The sequence below is a fragment of the Myodes glareolus genome, chromosome 3 (genome assembly GCF_982192425.1).
Source record: "Myodes glareolus chromosome 3, mMyoGla1.1, whole genome shotgun sequence".
Lineage (NCBI taxonomy): Eukaryota > Metazoa > Chordata > Mammalia > Rodentia > Cricetidae > Myodes > Myodes glareolus.
Window position 1 is genome coordinate 116,688,804 of NC_142028.1, and position 18,507 is coordinate 116,707,310.

At 35.4% G+C, this 18,507-nt stretch overlaps 1 protein-coding gene across 1 annotated transcript in view; it reads right to left on the minus strand.

The window, feature by feature from the left end:
• Positions 1–18,507, minus strand: part of Kdm4c (lysine demethylase 4C) — a 172,856-nt gene that overhangs the window by 50,668 nt on the left and 103,681 nt on the right. Inside the window, exons 11-14 of the mRNA XM_085686138.2 lie at positions 13,192–13,508; positions 7,701–7,809; positions 1,801–1,982; positions 52–265 (exon numbers count right to left, since the gene is read on the minus strand). Of these exons, the coding sequence (XP_085542264.2) occupies positions 52–265; positions 1,801–1,982; positions 7,701–7,809; positions 13,192–13,508 (822 nt within the window). The remainder of the gene's footprint in view (positions 1–51; positions 266–1,800; positions 1,983–7,700; positions 7,810–13,191; positions 13,509–18,507) is intronic.

Genomic DNA, 18,507 nt, shown 5'->3' on the forward strand with positions numbered 1-18,507 from the left:
CTATGTAAAATACTGAAAATCCAGGAGCTAGAAAACCATAGATTTATTTACTTGCATGAACCCGCACGAAGCACTTGGCACAGGAAATCAGAAGGCTTGTTCCATCCTCTTCAAGGAAGGCATTTGGGGGGGAATATTCTATATTTTCTTCACTATAAATAAAACACATCTCTGGAATAATGGGTTTAGTCTTTCTTCCAGATTTAACCACTTCATTTACTGTTGTCTCCCATCTAGAATCATTTTCTTCTTTGGTGTTCTCAGGCTGAAAAGATAACATACATACATACATATGATTAAATACAAGAAAGAACTCAGCTTTTATTCATTAATCCACTTACACCCGTTCTAGCCACTAAATTACAATGTCTCGTTGTTTTTTTTTAATTTAACTGGCAGTATTTTACCAATGCTCCTCTACAGAAATCAGTCAGAGAATAAAGAAGAACTGTGTTTTCATAAAGATTGTGAGGAGCTCTTTAAACTATGGTACTCCATAATACTTCAGGAATGCACAATTAGTTTTGCTTACACTTGTCAATAGATCTACTTGTATTTGGCTAATGCCTGTTTTGGCTTATTAAAAAAAATATTATGTGGCTGTACTTCAAAGACTACATATAAATGCCCAAGTTTTCTATGAGCAGCAGTTTAGGCTCCAGAAAAAGCTTGAAATACAGGAGACATACATATTTGTGGTCAGATAAGAATGATGTGCCAGACATGACTGTCATCATTCAGCAAACACGGGGAAATTACAGCTAATGGATTACCTTTATTATCTCCTGGATCTTAAATAAATCAACTTCTAAAATTCTTATAATAAGGAATATTTTTATTATTATATTACTATAACCTGTCAATTTACATGTTGACATTCTTCTTTGTGCAAAGGTCTTGTAGCCCAAGCTGCTTAGGAGGTGGCTACATAAACCAGAAAAAAAAATCACAAGTAAAGAAAAATGCTTAAATAAGAATCAATAAAAGCAAATATTTAATGGATAAAAGAAAGTAAAACAAAAAGTAAATAAACTACTACTTACAAAGTTGAAAATGAAGAAATTTCACTCTTTCCAGTTCTAAAATATCCAAATTAAATAACTATTACATGACACTTTTAGAAATTCATGATCTTGAATGAAGTCTTTATGACTATATCAGGGAAACAACAACTTTTTTGGAAAGCAGTTCCAAACAACATGGCAATAGGACATATTCATTGTATACAGAGGGAAATCCCACATGACAACTTAAAAATAATGATCTTAGTAATGGGTTTTCTAATATATTGTACCTTAAAGCACACAATGTAATTTAATTTATACAGCATTCAAGATCGCTTTCTTGTGTGTATTCAGAAGAATACAGTCAAGCCTGAGTTAAGATATTGTCAGATGACATGCATGAAATAATGATGGAATCAACAAGCATAGTAGTCTGATAATAGTGAATAAATACACAGTTTGTATTGAGTCTTGGGTGTGTCTTTGGAATGTTTCAGATGGAAAGGTGAAAAAGAAAAGAAAACGGGAGGGCAGGGCACTGATATCCATATTATTGAAGAATACTTTCAATTCTAAAAAATACTAAGTATATTTTTTTCTATGAAATGTTGTTTCCAGGCTTTAATTTAGAAGTTTGGTGCCTTTTAGTAAAATAATTGGATTTAGAATTGCAAGTTTCTAAAATGCACTAATATAAACAAACACTAAAAACAAACAAACAAAAAATGAGCTCATCAAAAGCCCTTAAGAAAGTACAGCAGTAGAAGGATACATTGGTAGCCACACTCCAAATTACCTTGTAGTACGGCATGAGCAGAGTGCAAATTGCACAGTGTGGTTCTATTTTTGCCACAGCTGCATTATATTCCTGTTCAGCCATAAAGTTAGGAGACTTTGTCTGCCAAAGGTGGATGAGAGGCTTTGCCCAAGACTCTGTTTCTTCCACTTCTTCGTCAATGGATAGAATTTCAGGTGACTCTTAAAAGAGAAAAGAGGAAAACAAAATGAACAGAAGACTCAGAAAAGATATCACCCTGGTAACAGACATTGAGTAGTCTTAAATGACTGTGATATCAAATGTCAGATGCTAGGCCTATTTTATCAAGCATATTATGAACGAAATAGAATAACTGGGTTTTCTTGTCATCTTCTCCAGCCTTGGAAGAGGAGATCAGATCATCTATTTTTCTTTTTGCTGGGAAAAATTAAACCAATCCCTCCTTAAACTTCTTCACTTCACGTTTTCAGCTTCCACTGCAAAACCACCCACACGGTTAAGAAGTTTAAGTAAGACTAAGCTAGTGACCCTCATATTAATACTTTCATTTTCCTCACTTAACACAGTAAAAGTTTATCAACTGAATTTAATTAAATTGAATTTTTTTTAAATTTAAAATTTCATGGTATTTACAAAGCACCCATAATGTAGAAAACAAAGTAGTTGTCATGGGGCAGAGTTGGAGAAAGAGGCATAAAAATTCAAATGTAAAAGAAGGTAGCTGTAGAAAGACTGGAAACTCATCCCCATTAGGACCACACATACATACACACACACACACACACACACACACACACACACTAAACAGAAAACAATATCATGTGTGAGAAAAGCCCTTGATATCCACAGTCAAGCAAAGTGGTTTTGTAAATAGCCTCTAAAATAACTGATGGCACCAGAGGCCTGTAGCTTTCTGGTGACTTGCCTTCTTTTCATGCTGTCTAGTCAATGCCCATTTTCTAGAACGTGTTTCCTTTTCAAGAAAGAGTCTCTATTTCATTCATCATAGATTTGTTCCCAGTTTGATTCACTTTTCTGAAGACACAATAACCCGTGGTTATACTCTGAACCCTGATCAATGGATGCAATGGCAGGTAAACCACCCAGTAGGAAAAGCTATGCTATTTATTCCTGGGACATTTCAAAATGGTTTCAAAGCTCCCAAGAAAGGCATGATGACAGCCTATGAAAACATGAAAGTCTGGAGAACTACATTCAGCATTTCCTTTGACTTTCTTTCACGGCTTCCAGTGATTGAGGCTGGAGGTATGTCTGGACACTCTCCCTTGTCCTCTCTATCGCAACTTGACATAGGGCAAAGAAGTAGGAATGGGCTAATGGCTTCCTGAGAGAAGCCATACTTTAAATTGTAAAGCAACTATACAGGAGGGTTTGTCTTTAAACTGCAAGACTTGCAAATAGTCACCATGATCCAAGTGAAGCCTGGGAACACACAGAGACCTAGTTCCCACTGGAGATGCAGGTAGTCACATACTTAGCATTATGCAGACTGAAGCTGTCTGACCAATGTGTGTGCAAAGAAAGATGGTTATAATTAACTGTGCCACCAAGATGGTGGTGTTTTTATGAGGGAGGACATTATGGTACTAATATAGACAATGATAATTACATGGCTTAGTGTCTACAATGTCACTGAACCCTATAAGCATAACCAACCTTTCTTCATTTTTCCCCCAGAGGACTACACCAAGATAAGGAGAATGACAGACTCAAATGAGGACCTGGTATAAACACTGCCATTGCTCTTGGCTGGTCCCTCCAACTCTTAACTCCTACCTATGCACTAGCGATGAGGCAGGAGCAGATACATAGATACTAACTCCCAGTTAACTTTTCTTCCCAATTACTTACCACTATGATTTATTTCGCTCTACTCTTTTATATCCTAACTGCTCTCCAGTTCTGCCTACTCATTTAGTAGTCACAACAGTATTTATGAAGTACAGAGATAATTTACGAGGTAATAAGCCACTCACATAAACATGACAGCCCATATGTACCTTTCATCTGAATGGTAATATAAAAACAAAAGTCATAGCAATTCATGACTTATCTCTGAAACCAGCAGTTTAGACTTTTTCTGTCTTTTGTGGACAACATTATTTCACTGAAGTGAAAGAAAAACATCAGAGATGTTCATAACAGGGAAGTCCATGTCTATATTGCAGAACACAGATCCATAAACAACACGACCCTGGTGAGACGGCTCAGTCAGTAGAGGTGCTTGTCTCCAGGCATGATAACCTGAATTACATCCCTGAATCCACATGATAGAAGGAGAGAACAGGCTCCTACAAATTGTCTTTTGAACAGGCAGACACTGTGGTATATAACTACACAAATACATTCACAAACACAAAACAAAAAAAATAGCATGTAATGAGAGACAGAAAGAGGAAAGAAAAACATCAGTAAGATAAAACCCAGTTTATCTCTAGAAGCTCCTAAAATAATTGAGAAATAAAACTCTACTTGTCTTCAGCTTTTTAGTTTTCTGAGCATTAAAATTACTTTTGGAATGCTTAAATAAAAGGAATGTGTAACTGTATAGCAAGGCCTGCTAAATATATACCACTTTATAAAATTAGCTACTCTTAGCTTCTTAAAATCTATGAAAATGATATCTTTGAATAAAAAAACTTTAATAAAGCATTAAAATGCCTCATTTACATAAAATACTTACTGTAGTCATAACAATTTCACAAAACTATGAAATGTTATATAGTATATAAAGAACTCTATAATGATTTCCTTCCAAAATAGGCTCTGAAAAAAAATTTGTATTTTAAACTCAGTCCGCTCTTCCTCATTCCCTTCCATTTTAATTAATGGGACATAACAATAATAGGACATATCATTCATCTTAATCAAAATAAACCTAATACAGATTACTCTAAAGAAGCACAAAAGGACTGATACACATATGAATTCACATATAGGACCCGCACAGGTTCAAATTGGTTGCAAGAAAGAAATGGACACTGGGTACCACCAAGAAGCTATCTGCAATTGATCATTGTTGACAAAGCAAAAAGTCAGTTTTAGCCAGTGGAGTGTAATTGGATATATCAATCACACACGAGGGCAATCACTTTACCCAGGAAAAGCTGGCAAACACAAAATGAATTGCATCTTTGTGCACATGCATGTCTGTGCAGGTTCATGCTTTTGGTTTGTGTTTGGCATTTTTTATATTACTATTTTCTCGCTTGCATTGAGGGCCTCTTTGTGTGATTTATCTTGCTCCATTTTTATTTGTTTATTTATTTTATTTTGTTTTTATTTTTCCTTGATAGAAAACACACAGAGAGAAAGAACATGAAATTGGGTGCTACCAAGGAATGAAGATACTCTAAAAAGAAATTTATGTCCCCCATCTTTCCTTTGCTTAGTATTGAAACAACAGATAGCAATATATTGGAATTCTTCTTGGAATCTCATGCTCAAGGAAAGAAAATACTGAATCCAGCTGCCATTCAGAAGGGAAATATGTCTCTTAGAAGAAATTTCTCAGAGTTCTGAAAACTTGCAGAGGACCTAACAAGAGAAACTGGGGCTCAGACAATAATGATGGGAAGGACCACACCAAGGCCCAGGACTAATTAGCTATATGCAGCTCTCCCTTAAGTTTTCATGGGGAAGATGGACTTGATTTGATTTCTCTTGCCAAAGTGACCAAACTGAGTAAATCCCATCTTTCTGTTTTTCATCATTACATGCTTCTTACATGTGGCTTAAAGATGACAAATGTCTCACATTAGCTAGCTGTGTCTACTAGAGCCCAATCCATGAGAACAGTAAGAACAAGAGCTATAATCAATGCTTCAAAGTGGCTCCTACCAATACTCAAACTTGTAAAGGGGGGCAGGGTTCACCTGTACACCTGGGCAAAGACATTATTTAGATAGGTATATTTTTTTCTGTATTGGTTACTCAAGAATTTTTAAAAAAATAGAGTTAAAGAGATATAAATAGAAATCAGTACAATGACAGTTGGGTCTTAGGAAAACAAACCTTTAACATCTTACTTAACACATGCTATTGTAGCTGGTCTGGTAGGGATAAAGATATAAAAAATGACTTAGGTCCCTCAGTTCTGCTACCAGATTACAGGAAAAAAAATGACCCTCAAAAAGTAGGAATTCCACAGCAATTTCTCTCTGGTAGAAGAAAAACCTAAAAACAAAGGGGATGATTTTCTTCTACAGAGATTTACAACCTGTCAGACCACGATTCAGGAGAGAAATTGATGGTGGGATAAACAACAACTTAATGTAAATAAATCTGGCCTTTTAACTTAACATCAAAACTATGAAGATGGATTTGGCAGAGATAGCCAATCAGCCACATTTCCCAATGTAGTTACAATGAATAAATCTTTTTTTTCCTTATTATTATTGATTTGGTTCTTCTAATAATAATGTTTGTGGAGGACAGGTAGCCAAATCTCACTTGTAGATCCAATGAAGAGACAGGTTATATATGTATATAATAACTTTAACCAACAACAGCTTGTGCTAAAAGAACTAAAATGGAATAAAAAGGGAACTGATAAAGTATAGACAATATCTATAATCCTAGCAATTAGAAGACTGAAGCAGAAGGATCAAATCTCCAGCCTGTCTAGATTGCACTACAGTAACTTGTATCAAGGAAACAAAAAATTAGAACTCAACTTGATAATATACAAAAATACAACTAGTATGTTTCTTTATTTCTACTATTGAACTAAAATGCTACCCTGTTATAAAAAGTACTGCGACTATGTTCTTTTTTGTACATAAACATATATCATAAAAGATAGTAAGAAGAAAAATGATGTTGGTAACTCAAGTGAGTGTTATTTAATCTAAACCAGAATCTCTATAGTGTTGTTTTCTTGACAACACCCTCAAAGATAGGTGACTTTAGATAAAAACTATGAGAAAAGGAGAATATCTGAAAGATGGACTGTACAAATGAACAAACAACAAAAATGCTTGAAAAGATCAGTTAGAAATGTAATGAAGAAGTACTTAGTAGAAGTCTCACAGAAACATCACATAAAGGTTAATCAAATTTAAAAAAAACATAAATGTTACAATGGGATATGTGACTTAAAAAAGATACATGGTGGTTTCTTAGTGGGTTCATGAATTAAAATGATTCAGTTTAAAAATACAGACAATGCGTACGACATGATTTGATGTGATTCAATTGAAGTCATTTATTATAAAATGACTATAATGAATATAAAATTATTATTCGTGATCCTAGAGAAGCTAAATAAGAAGATGAACCTGATGAAGATTATTTAGCTATCCACCAGGAGGTAGGAAATAGACAAGAGTCCCAGATCCTTCATCTGGCACAGGACGGCGATACAGTCGGAGACCCACATTGGAGCACCGGACTGAGCCCCCCGAGGTCCAAATGAGGAGCAGAAGGAGGAAGAACATGAAAAACGAAATCAGTACTGCGAGGGATGCTATCACCCACTGATACAAGGGAACGGATCTGATGAGAGTTTACCAAGGCCAGTTGGACTGGGACTGAACGAGGACGTGATCTAACCAGATTCTCGGAATTTGGCCGGATTCTATGACTGTGGCTGGCCCGAAGTCTTTCTGAAAAGCCATTGACTATGACACTGGGACCTGTTTCCTCTACATATACTGGATTTTGGGGATCCAGTCTGTTTGGACACTCACCTTCCTGGACCTGGAGGGAGGGGGAAGGAACTGGAACTTCCCACAGGGCAGGAAACCCTGACTGCCCTGGGGGACGAAGAGGGAGGAGTAGGGGGAGTAGGGGGAGTGGGAGGGTGTTGGGAGGGGGGGCGGAAATGGAAACTTTTATAATTTAATAAAATTTACTAAAAAAAAAAAAAAAGATGATGAATAATGATATACACTCACCTTCATCACTCACTACCTGCTGCTTCACAACAGTCATTGGGGATCTGGCTGGAGGCTTACCAAGTGGATGGCGCCAACTCTTAGTAGTTTTGGGCTGTCCTTCTATTATCTAGTATAGGAAAAAGAAAAAAAAAAAGAGGTAGAAATCTCTATGAATAATACTTGGTAATTTTCAGCTTTTACTTCTTTTTCCCATTTGTCTGGTATGTACATGTGTGTGCAGAAGAACAGGCAGATGTAAGATGTAGACACATCACTAGCTCACTGCTTTACATTTTGAGACAGGATCTCAGTGAACCCAGAGATTACCTCTTCATTAGTTTCACTGGCTAAAAAGCTCTAGTGATTCCACTGCTTCTGGCTCCAAGCACAGTGGTTACAAACTAGCACAGCCATGACTAACTTTTCTTCATCCTTTAATAGCAAGCACATTATTTACTGAGCTGCTTCTTCAGACTCAATAAAGAGTTGTTTCAGAAAAAAAATATACTTTAAAATGTTATCACTGTTTAGTAATAAATCTTATACTTATTTACTCTTTAAGAACTTAGCATTTTAAGTAATTTCGACTTACAAGCTAGGGTAGAGCTCAGTAGTAGAACACTTACCTAGCATGCACAAGGCCCTGGGTTTTCATCCACAGTACTACCAGAGAGACAGAGGGAGAGAGGCTGAGGGAGGGGGAGAGAAGGAGAGAGTGAGAGAGGAAAAGAGGGAGAGAAATGGGAGGTAAAGGAAAAGGGGTAGCATTTTTTTTTTCCCAAGAGGTCAATTAATTCTCCTTAAAAAAATACTGTCTTTCATGGAAGATGTACCAAAGTTAGCAAGATTTTAAAGGTCCTTTAAAACTGGCCAAGTCCACCATTACATGCTCACTCATAAAATGATCAAGAACTGTGAAGTTGTATCACCTCTAACCTTTCATGCATGAATATCTGGCAAGTGATCTAGCATTTACCCTCACAGAGAGGAAAAACCAGCCAAATGAAATAAATGACTTTTTTCTATTGAGAAATGAGCCATAGGTTCAGTAAGAAAATATCACTTTTAAATGAAGCATTCCTGTTATGAAGTCATTAAGTTTTGAAAGATATTTTTAAGCCCCTAGGAGACACTTTCCAATTTTACTTTCAATATTTTGAAGATATATTTGTATTTGTGTAGAATACATTAACTTAGAAAATGATCAAGTCCACTGATTATTGAACTATATTTTAAGACTACTAAGAAATAGACTATTTGTAAATGCTGTCTTCATAGTATGCTCTGTGACTAAAGAATGTGAAAAGGCTCAGAGTAGGTTTAGCAAACTGGGAACAATCAACAGGTTGATCAGGTACCCTCTCAAATGACAGAAAAGCTCCTCACAGACAACTGAAGTCCCTGGTGAGATTCAGAATGTTAGCACAGCATTAGCTCATCTGACCCATGCCTGATTTAACGACTGTTCATTTGGCAAACATATAATTTTAACACCAAACGAGAACAATGGAGAAATACAGAAAGGATCTCTAGCCATAAAAGCAGCATAGGGGCTTGGTGATGTGGGATGACCTTCTATATGCTGCAAATATGTTTTATTAACATTAGTCAATAAAGAAGCTACTTTGCCTGTGGCAGGGCAGAATATAGTTAGTCAGAAAATATAAACAGATACAGGGAGGAAGATGCAAGGTTTGAGGAGACATCAGTAGCCTCCAGAGGAGTAAGCTGTGAGATACCAAGTCACAAGCCTTGTGGTAAAATATAGAATAATGGAAATGGGTTGAGTGAAGTTGTAATAGCTAGTTAATAATAAGCTTGTGCTAATAGGATAAACAGTATGCGATTAATATTAAGCCTCGTAGTATATTTTAAAAGCAGCTGTGGGGCTAGGTGGGATAAGAAATCTGCTACAAATGGCACCCAACCTTTAGCAACTACAGCCACATAAAATCCGAGAGAGCTTGGTAATGGATTTTAGAGACAAAAGAACAGAGTTAAGCATGGCTTCTTGGTAGCTGCATTTTCTTGGGATTTGTTCTGCTTGGTAGAGAAAAGTAGAGGCACAGTTCCTTTAATAGAGGCTACCTGACTCAGTGTTAGGGGCAAAAACCAAGTGATTCTTTGAAGAATTCCTACTACCAAAACCTTAAACGATGTTTATGAGCAGCCAACGGCAGGCTTCTTGATGATAGCATGGACCTAGAAACTCTGCAGAGTTGTAGCAATAAACATGGCTCCCACAAGTACCTCCACCATGAAGCTAGACTATTAGGAAGCCCAAGAATGAGGCGGAGCAAGCTGCCAAAGATGCTGCTTTAATTGTAGTCATTCTACTTTAGCAGATTAGAGACTCATCTGGTCAGAAAAAGATAGAGGTATATAGTACAGACAGATTCCGATGAAAGACATCTAAAAATGTGTTACAGTGTGTTTAAAAGTAACATAGGCTTGGAAGAGAAAAGAAAAAGGATAGAGAAAGAACTTTAAAAAGAGAGTAATACACAAAGAATATGGATACGCTATGTTATTGTGTTATCTTTCAACTGTTTGACTGCTGAGGAAGGAGTAACAGCTGCTAAAACACAATTGATTATAAATCCTGCTGGATTAAACCAACCTATATATTTTAAAAATACCTTGACTTCAAAATTTAAGACAAAAGATATGTTACTTTGAGAAAGATTTTCTGCTTTTATTTCCACAGGAAATAAGAGGATTTGGATTCATTCATAAGAAAAGTCAGGTTTTATTGAGGAAGACCCCCACCCCACCGAAAAATCTCCAAAAGAAGTGAATGGCCCAGATGATCCAACGTCTTAGAGCACCTCTGTGTTCTATCTACATCAAGAACACCTTCAATATGACTGATTGAGGTGCTCCAGCCTTAGAGAATACTCCAGTCAGGATTTGACCATAATCCTAAATTTTCCCAGGGTGCTCTGAAGATTTCCAATGCCCCAGTTAGCAGAAAAATCTATGTCTATATTCCAAAAAAAAAATTGAATTATGGATGTTTGTCTTTGTTTTGAGTGTTGGTTACAAGTTGTTATGGGTAATGATTAGGAATAATGCACTGTAAAGATTTATCACTCATATTGGTTTAATAAAATGCTGATTGGTCAGTAGCCAGGCAGGATGTATAGGAAAGACAACCAATCTAGGAAAAATTCTCAGAAGAAGAATGGAAGAGATACAATAACCAGTCAGACACAGTGGAAACAAGATGAGAATGCCTTACTGAGCAAAGGTACCAAGCCACATGGCTAAACATAAATAAAAGAATTATGGGTTAATTTAAGTTGTAAGAGATATTTATTAAGCCTGAATAACAGGTCAAACAGTATATAATTAATAATATAAGCCTCTGTGTGTTTATTTGGGACTGAAAGGCTGTGGGACCAGGCAGGACAGAAACGTATTGTCTACAAATGGCTCCCAACTTGAAATAAGCATAAATTACTAAATCTAAATCCTTAAACAAAACAAAACACAAAAAACAAAAACTACTAATTTCAAAATTCTTGATATTGGTATGAATTTTTGTTTTTTGAGACAAATTTTGGGTTAATTTTGTTATACTATTTATTTCTACTCTTGTTGAAGATATTATGTTTATGTGGCTAACTTAAAAATGAAATGAGTAGTTAAGAAATACAAATTAAGTTAAACTTATAGTAATGTTAGGTAGATTTTCTAGATATGCAGATATATATTTCAAATAGGTACATAATCTTCAAACATGTCAAAGATCTACTGAATGTGCCATTTAAAAATGTTTTAATAACTTGACATTTCTGGACAATGAGATAGATCTGCTCCTGGCAGCACCAAATACTTCAAGAGGATGATGGCCATCAAATAAGCTCCTCGTAGAGTTTGCTTTCAGTGTGGTGAGACTAGCCATTTGGGCAAAAAACCTGCTCCTGCATTTCATACAATAAGTTGTATAAACTGGACATGTAGGACCTACAGGAAAATGACTGATGAACTTGAGAAAAACAAGGTGGGACAGTCCTTTAAGTCCTGCTTAATGGAAAAGTCTGCATAAATTCTGAAGGACATAGAAGAAAAGCTACTGATAAATTTTGCCAAAATAGCCTGATTAGTCAATCCTTCGGATTTCCTGCTTTACTGATAAATCAGCTAGATACTTTAGGCTTATAGGCTAAAGAGAGATGTCCCAACATTACAAAAAAACTTTGGATGACTGTCCAGGCATCTATTATTTCTAGAATTTTGGAAGTTGCTTACAATGTACTTCCTGTTCACTTAAGTATTATATCCTTCTGGGGTCTTTGATGGAGTTGAAGACAACAGTTATAGTTTTCCTTAATTATAATAAATGTAGATACGAAACTTATTCTCACAAAAATTTCTTTAGTTTTGTCAAATACAAATAACTAAATACTTTAACAATAATTTTTGTTTAATAACCATTTTACTGTATATAGTTTACTATGATAAAGTTAAAACCTTCCTTTTGAATTAGAAAGAAAAAGGGGAATGTTGGAGGATGCCTTTCTGTATGCTGTGAATATGTTTTATTGTCGTTGGTAATAAAGAAGCTGCGTTGGCATATGGCAGAGCAGGATTTAGCTAGGCAGGAAATCCGGACAGATACAAAAAGAAAGAAGGCAGGGTCAGGGAGGTGCCAGCAGCCTCTGGAGAAGCAAAATATGAGATTCCAAGTCATAAGCCTTGAAATACAGAATAACAGAAATGGGTTAAATGAAATTATAAGAGCTAGGTAAAAATAAGCCTGAGTTGACAGGCCAAATGCTATGTAACTAATATGAAGTCTTCGAGTGGTTACTTTAAAAGGGGCCACAGAACCAAGCAGGATGGGAAACCTCCAGATAGAGCTTAACTTTTCTGAGAGGCAAAAGGTTTGTTTATGTGAATAAACAGGATCAGAAATGAAGCTCTAATATTCTAAATAAGAGGAATCAAAGAAAACAATAATCATGTGAGCCATGATATTAAGACTGAATAAAATTGACTTTTTAATAATTATATTGTCAGGAAGAAAATGCCCAAGAGGCAACTTATCTCACACTGGACAACAGGGCTGGTGAGAGGAACACTGTATCACAACTGTCTAAATATCAATATGATTAAGATTTCAAAATAATTCCTATCATGTATTAGTATTTGTGGAAAGTTACTAATGAGTATACAAATGATCTGTCTGCATATTTGCAGTGAGGACTGTATTAGCTCCAAATAAAGATGCTGCATTTTTAAAGTATGAAGTGAAAGAAAATTAGATCTCAAAATATGGCTAAAAGTTTTCAGTATTAATAAATCAAAATGTAAGCCAGAACTCATAGTATTTCACTGCCAAAAATGTATTCCATTGATGAAATATGATTAAAGCTCGTAAATACTGTTTATTTCTGCCTTAAAGCAAAATTTCAGGGGATAATATACTGTATTCACAATGCATTATTATAACCATATAGGCCACCACCCAATGAACAAAGTAGAAATACATACTGACATGTACCTTGGGGATTTTGAGCTCATTTCCCTCTTCACTATGAGCTTCAGGGATTTCCCCAGGTTCAAGGTTACTTCTGATGCCCTCTTCATCATTGTCTTCTTCCTCCGTCAATATTGTATTACTTTCTGCCAGGGAGGAAGACAACTTCGGAGACTCCGGCCGTAGAATCGTAAGGAGATGTGACTCCTTGCCTGTTACCTCGCCACTAGAAAATGGCATGAAGTTGCAGTCTTTCTTGGACACAGATGGTGAAGCTATAGCAACAGCTGCGTCATTCTTATGTGTTTTAGTTGTTACAGGGGAATTTATACAGCTTTTACCTGAAGAGCAAACAAAAGACTAACAATAAATGCTGCATTGCTTTAATACTAAGTGACTGAACAATTAAATGATTACTGATTTTATATTTTCTTTTCTTTCATTTATCTACTATTTATCTACTTATTTATTTATTTTTGATTTTCATAACAGGGTTTCCAGATTCTATAGACCAGGCCGACCACCCTGCCTTTGCCTCCAAAGTGCTGTAATTAAAAGTGTGTGCCACATATATGGCTGATTTTATGTTTTCTGATTGTCCACCTCAATTTCCATAAACATGAAAAGTCATCAGTGTCATTACAATAAGAATTTGGACTTCTTTTCTATTTTCTGTATATGATTTTTATGTAGGCATGTATGAGGTTTTCGCTGGTAAGAATGTAAATGCACTAAATATGTGTGCCTAGTGACCATGGAATCCAGAAGAGAGTGTCAGATCACCTGGAATTTGAGTTATAGATGGCTGTGAGCTTCCCTGTGGGTGTTGGAAACAAAGCTCATGTCCTCTGTAAGAACAACAAATGCTTTCAAATGTGGAGCCATCTCTTCAAGTCCAAATTAGTACTTTCGAAAAGAAAACAAAACAAAAAATAAAAAAATTGACAAGACAATCAAAGATTAAAAGTATGTTGTAATTCAAATTATCATCAATGTATAGGTTACTCAAAATATTTTAAAAAGGATAAACAACTCAAAATCTATGTAGCAATAAAAACTTTTCCAATAGATAATGCTAAAAACAGCTATACAAAAAACAGTGAATTCAAAGAAGGTCTATAAATGGTACATATAATGCCCAAGGAATCCAATAAAAGGTATTTGCTACATTAATCCTTTATGGTATAATGAAAAAATGTAGAATGCAATTGGACTTAGGCAAAAGTGATTCTTTTAACTATCACATGGTTTGGAGAAAAGGATTTGAAATAAATAAAGTTTTCTTGTGTGAGATATGATAAAGCGCTTCCCAGATGCACAAAATCCTCTTAATTTTTACCTATCACAGGCTAGGTCTGATACTAAAACCAAGTCTTCTACTTAAGTAGTCTACAAGGTCTCAAAACTAATAGATCAAAATATAAAGAACTAGATAGAAATAAGAAAATTAGGCACACTTAGTTAAAACTTACCCTGAAGTCATAACCAAATTAAAGAAACAGTGATAGAATTCATGGTGAAGAACTATAAGGAAATAATTATGTATAATACACAATTATGTTGCTCGCATTAACTGCTGTTCCCATTCTACCTTCTCAACTCTTTTACCTACCAACCCGTTGTTCACAACTGTTTAGAAATTAACAGCAAAATACATGGTCTTTTAAGTTTCTATCTCTATAGGCCTGTCAGAACAGGAAAGAAACTCAAAGCGATTCCACTGAAATCATGAACAAGACAAGGCTGTCCACTCTTTCATAGCTACTCAATCTAGTACTCAAAGGTCTAGCTAGAGCATTAAGACAACAAAAAGAAATCAAGGGGATACAAATTGGAAAAGAAAAAGTCAAACTTTCAATATTTCCTGATGATAATATATATAAGTGACGCCAAAAATTCTACCAGGGAACTACAACTGATAAACACCTTCAGTAATGTAGCAGGATACAAGATTAACTCAAAAGCATATCAGTACCCTTCCTATATACAGATGATAAATAGGCTGGAAAAAAAAAACAGAGAAACATCACCCTTCACCATAGGCACAAACAGTAATAATAATAATAATCTTGGAGTAATTCTAAGCAAACAAGTGAGAGACCTGTATTACAAAAACTTTAAATCTTTTAAGAAAGAAACAGAAGAAGACATCAGAAAAATGGAAAGATTTCCCATGTTCTTGGATAGGCAGAATTAACATAGTAAAAATGGCAATCTTACCAAAAGCAATCTACAGATTCAAAGCAATGCCCATCAAAATCCCAGCAAAATTTTCACAGACCTCAAAAAACCAATATCCTACTTCATATGTTAAAACAAAAACAACAAAATCCAGTGTAGCCAAAACAATCCTGTACAATAAAGGAACTTCTGGAGGCATCACCATACCTGACTTCTAACTCTACTATGGAGCTACAATCATGAGAACATCTTGGTATTGACATAAAAACAGGCAAGAAGACCAATGAAATTAAATTGAAGAACCGGATATCAATTCACACACCAAAAATACCTGATTCTTGACAAAGAAACTAAAACTTTAAGTCAACAAAAAAAAAAAAAAAGAAAAAGAGAGAAAGAAAGAAAGCAAGCAAGCAAGCAAGAAATCGAGAAGCGAGAAAACAAGCAAGCAAGCATCTTCAACAAATGTTGCTAGCATATCAACATGTAGAAGAATGCAAATTGGCCCATAGTTATCACATGCACAAAACAAGTCCAAATGGATCAAAGACCTCAACATAGAACTCACCACACTGAACCTCACAGAGAAGAAACTGGGAAGTGCCCTTGAACACTCTGGCACAAAAGACAACTTCCTAAATAAAACTCTAGTAGCACAGACACTCAGAGCAACAATTAATAAATGGGACCTCCTGAAACTGAGAAGCTTCTATAAAGAAAAGGACATAGTGAACAAGAAAAATGGCAGCTTACATAATGGGAAAAGAGCTTCACCAACCCCACATCTGAAAAAGGAGTGATCTCCAAATACACAAAGAACACAAGAAACTACACATCAAAAGAACAAATAAGCCAATTAAAAAAAAAAACCAATAAAAAAAAATGGGGTACAGACTTAAACAGAGAAATTTCAATAGAGAAATCTCAAATGGCCAAAATACACAGTCATCACAGGCACACAAATCAAAATAGTTCTGAGATACCATCTTACACCTGTCAAAATGGTCTACATCAAGAACACTGATGACAACATAGACTGATGGAAATGTAAACTTGTAAAGCCATTTTGGAAATAAGTATGGCTGTTTCTCAGAAAATTAGAAATCACTCTACCTCCAAACCCAGCAATATCACTATTGGACATATACCCAAAGGATGCTCAGTCAAACCACAAGGACATTTGCTCAAATATGTTTATAGTAGCATTATTTTTAATAGCCAGAACCTGGAAACAGCATAGATGCCCCTCAACTAAAGAATGGATAAAGAAAATGTGGCACATTCACACAATGGAGTACTACTCAGTAGTAAAAAAATAATGACATCTTGAAATATGCTGGCAAATGGATGGAACTAGAAAAAAACCATCCTGAGTGAGGTAACTCAGACCCAGAAAAATATCATATGTACTCACTCATAAGTGACTTTAAACATAAAGCAAAGAATAACTAGCTATCCCACACTCCACAAACACAGAGAACCTAGACAACAAAGAAATATCCAAAAAAGACATACATGAATCCACCTAGGAAGAAATAAATGAAAAAAAATCTCCTGAGTAAAATGGAAGCGGGAGGGCAAAGGGAGGAAAGAAAGGGGGAGGGGAGGAAGGCAGAGGAGTGGGAAAATTGCTCAATTATAAACAAAAAATGAAATAAAATTAAAGGTAATAAAGTTAAAGAAGAAACTGAGGAACAATTGTTTTAAGAATGAAACACAAAGGTTTTTTTTATCATCCTAAGTAGAATACTACAAAGATGGTATAAACATGATTTGAACTCTTTTTTAAAGTTACAATATGAAGATGTGAATGAGAATTCCTAAAAATAATGTGTCTACTGAAGACTGACTGTTTAAAACTTCAAAGAGAAGTTGGAATGTTGCAGTTCCAGAGTTTAATTTTTCTAATTGTTGGCCTACTAAAAAGCCATTCCTTGCTCCCCGCACCCCATGTCAGACTTCAAATTTGGCTCCAAAATAAGTAATCTCATTCCTTTTCATGTGAGAGCTGTACTTTTGCATTTACAGAGATATGACAGCAGAGGGGACTAGAGGATTAGCCTTTGGTAAGTATTAGCCCCTAACAAACTGGTTCAGCCCTGAGACCATATATAAACAACAATAAAAACAGACTCGGCAGGTTGTTTTACCATATTTGCTCCTAGATGTGTGTTCATGTGTATGAAAACAATAACAATCAAAAGCAAAAGACTATCAACTTGAGGGGCATGGAGAGTTTGGAGGAGGAGCTGGAGGAAGCAAAAGAAAGAGGCAGTGATGTAATTAAGCTTTAATTTAAAATGTATTTAAAATGGGGGGGGAGACACTGGAATGATGGCTGGGTGATAAAGAACACTAGCTATTCTTCAAAAGTACACAGGTTCAATTTGCAACATACTGACTCACAACTGTCTATAGCTACAGTACCAGTGGATCACATACATATAGGCAAAACCCAATACACATAAAGTTTAAAAGAAAAAAAAAAAGAAAGAAAAAAAGAAAATCTTTAAGGAGATAATTGGGTCATAAAACAAGCTCAGGACTTCAAGGAATCTGCTGTCCTAGGCATTCTGGAAATCAACTGACTTGCAGCCAGAGATCATAAAACTAGGCAATTTGACTTATCTCTCATTTTCCAGTTTAAACAAACAAACAAAAACCAGTTTATTTTAAATAAGCAGGCCCTCTACCCTTTTAACTCTCCACTGCAAAAACTAATTCCAGACCTGGCATGGTGCATCCTGTACCATTATATGCTAAGCAGGTTTAGAAGTGCTAACTTCTCAGACGAATAAAAGTTTGCTCTTACCTTTCTGAGGTCAAATTGGGTCTATTCTTTCATTTTCCTCGACTGACTTTACAGTCTTCACCACTGCACCACTACTTAACCCTTTTACTTATTTCTAGATTTATTTATTTTACATTATTGAGTCCTTTGCCTGTATGTATGATTGTTCTTTGATGAAAGTGCATTTATATAACGAAGAGCTGATGGTGTTATAAAGTTGACTTTATGTTTTCCCCCCTTTTAAAAAGATTTATTCTTTATTTTCTTCTTAAAATTAGCAAGAAATCTGAACAGAATAATCTATAACTTCCTCCTTTTTCTTGTAAATTTTAAATTGAATTTTAAAATTTTGTAAATCTTAGTTTTTT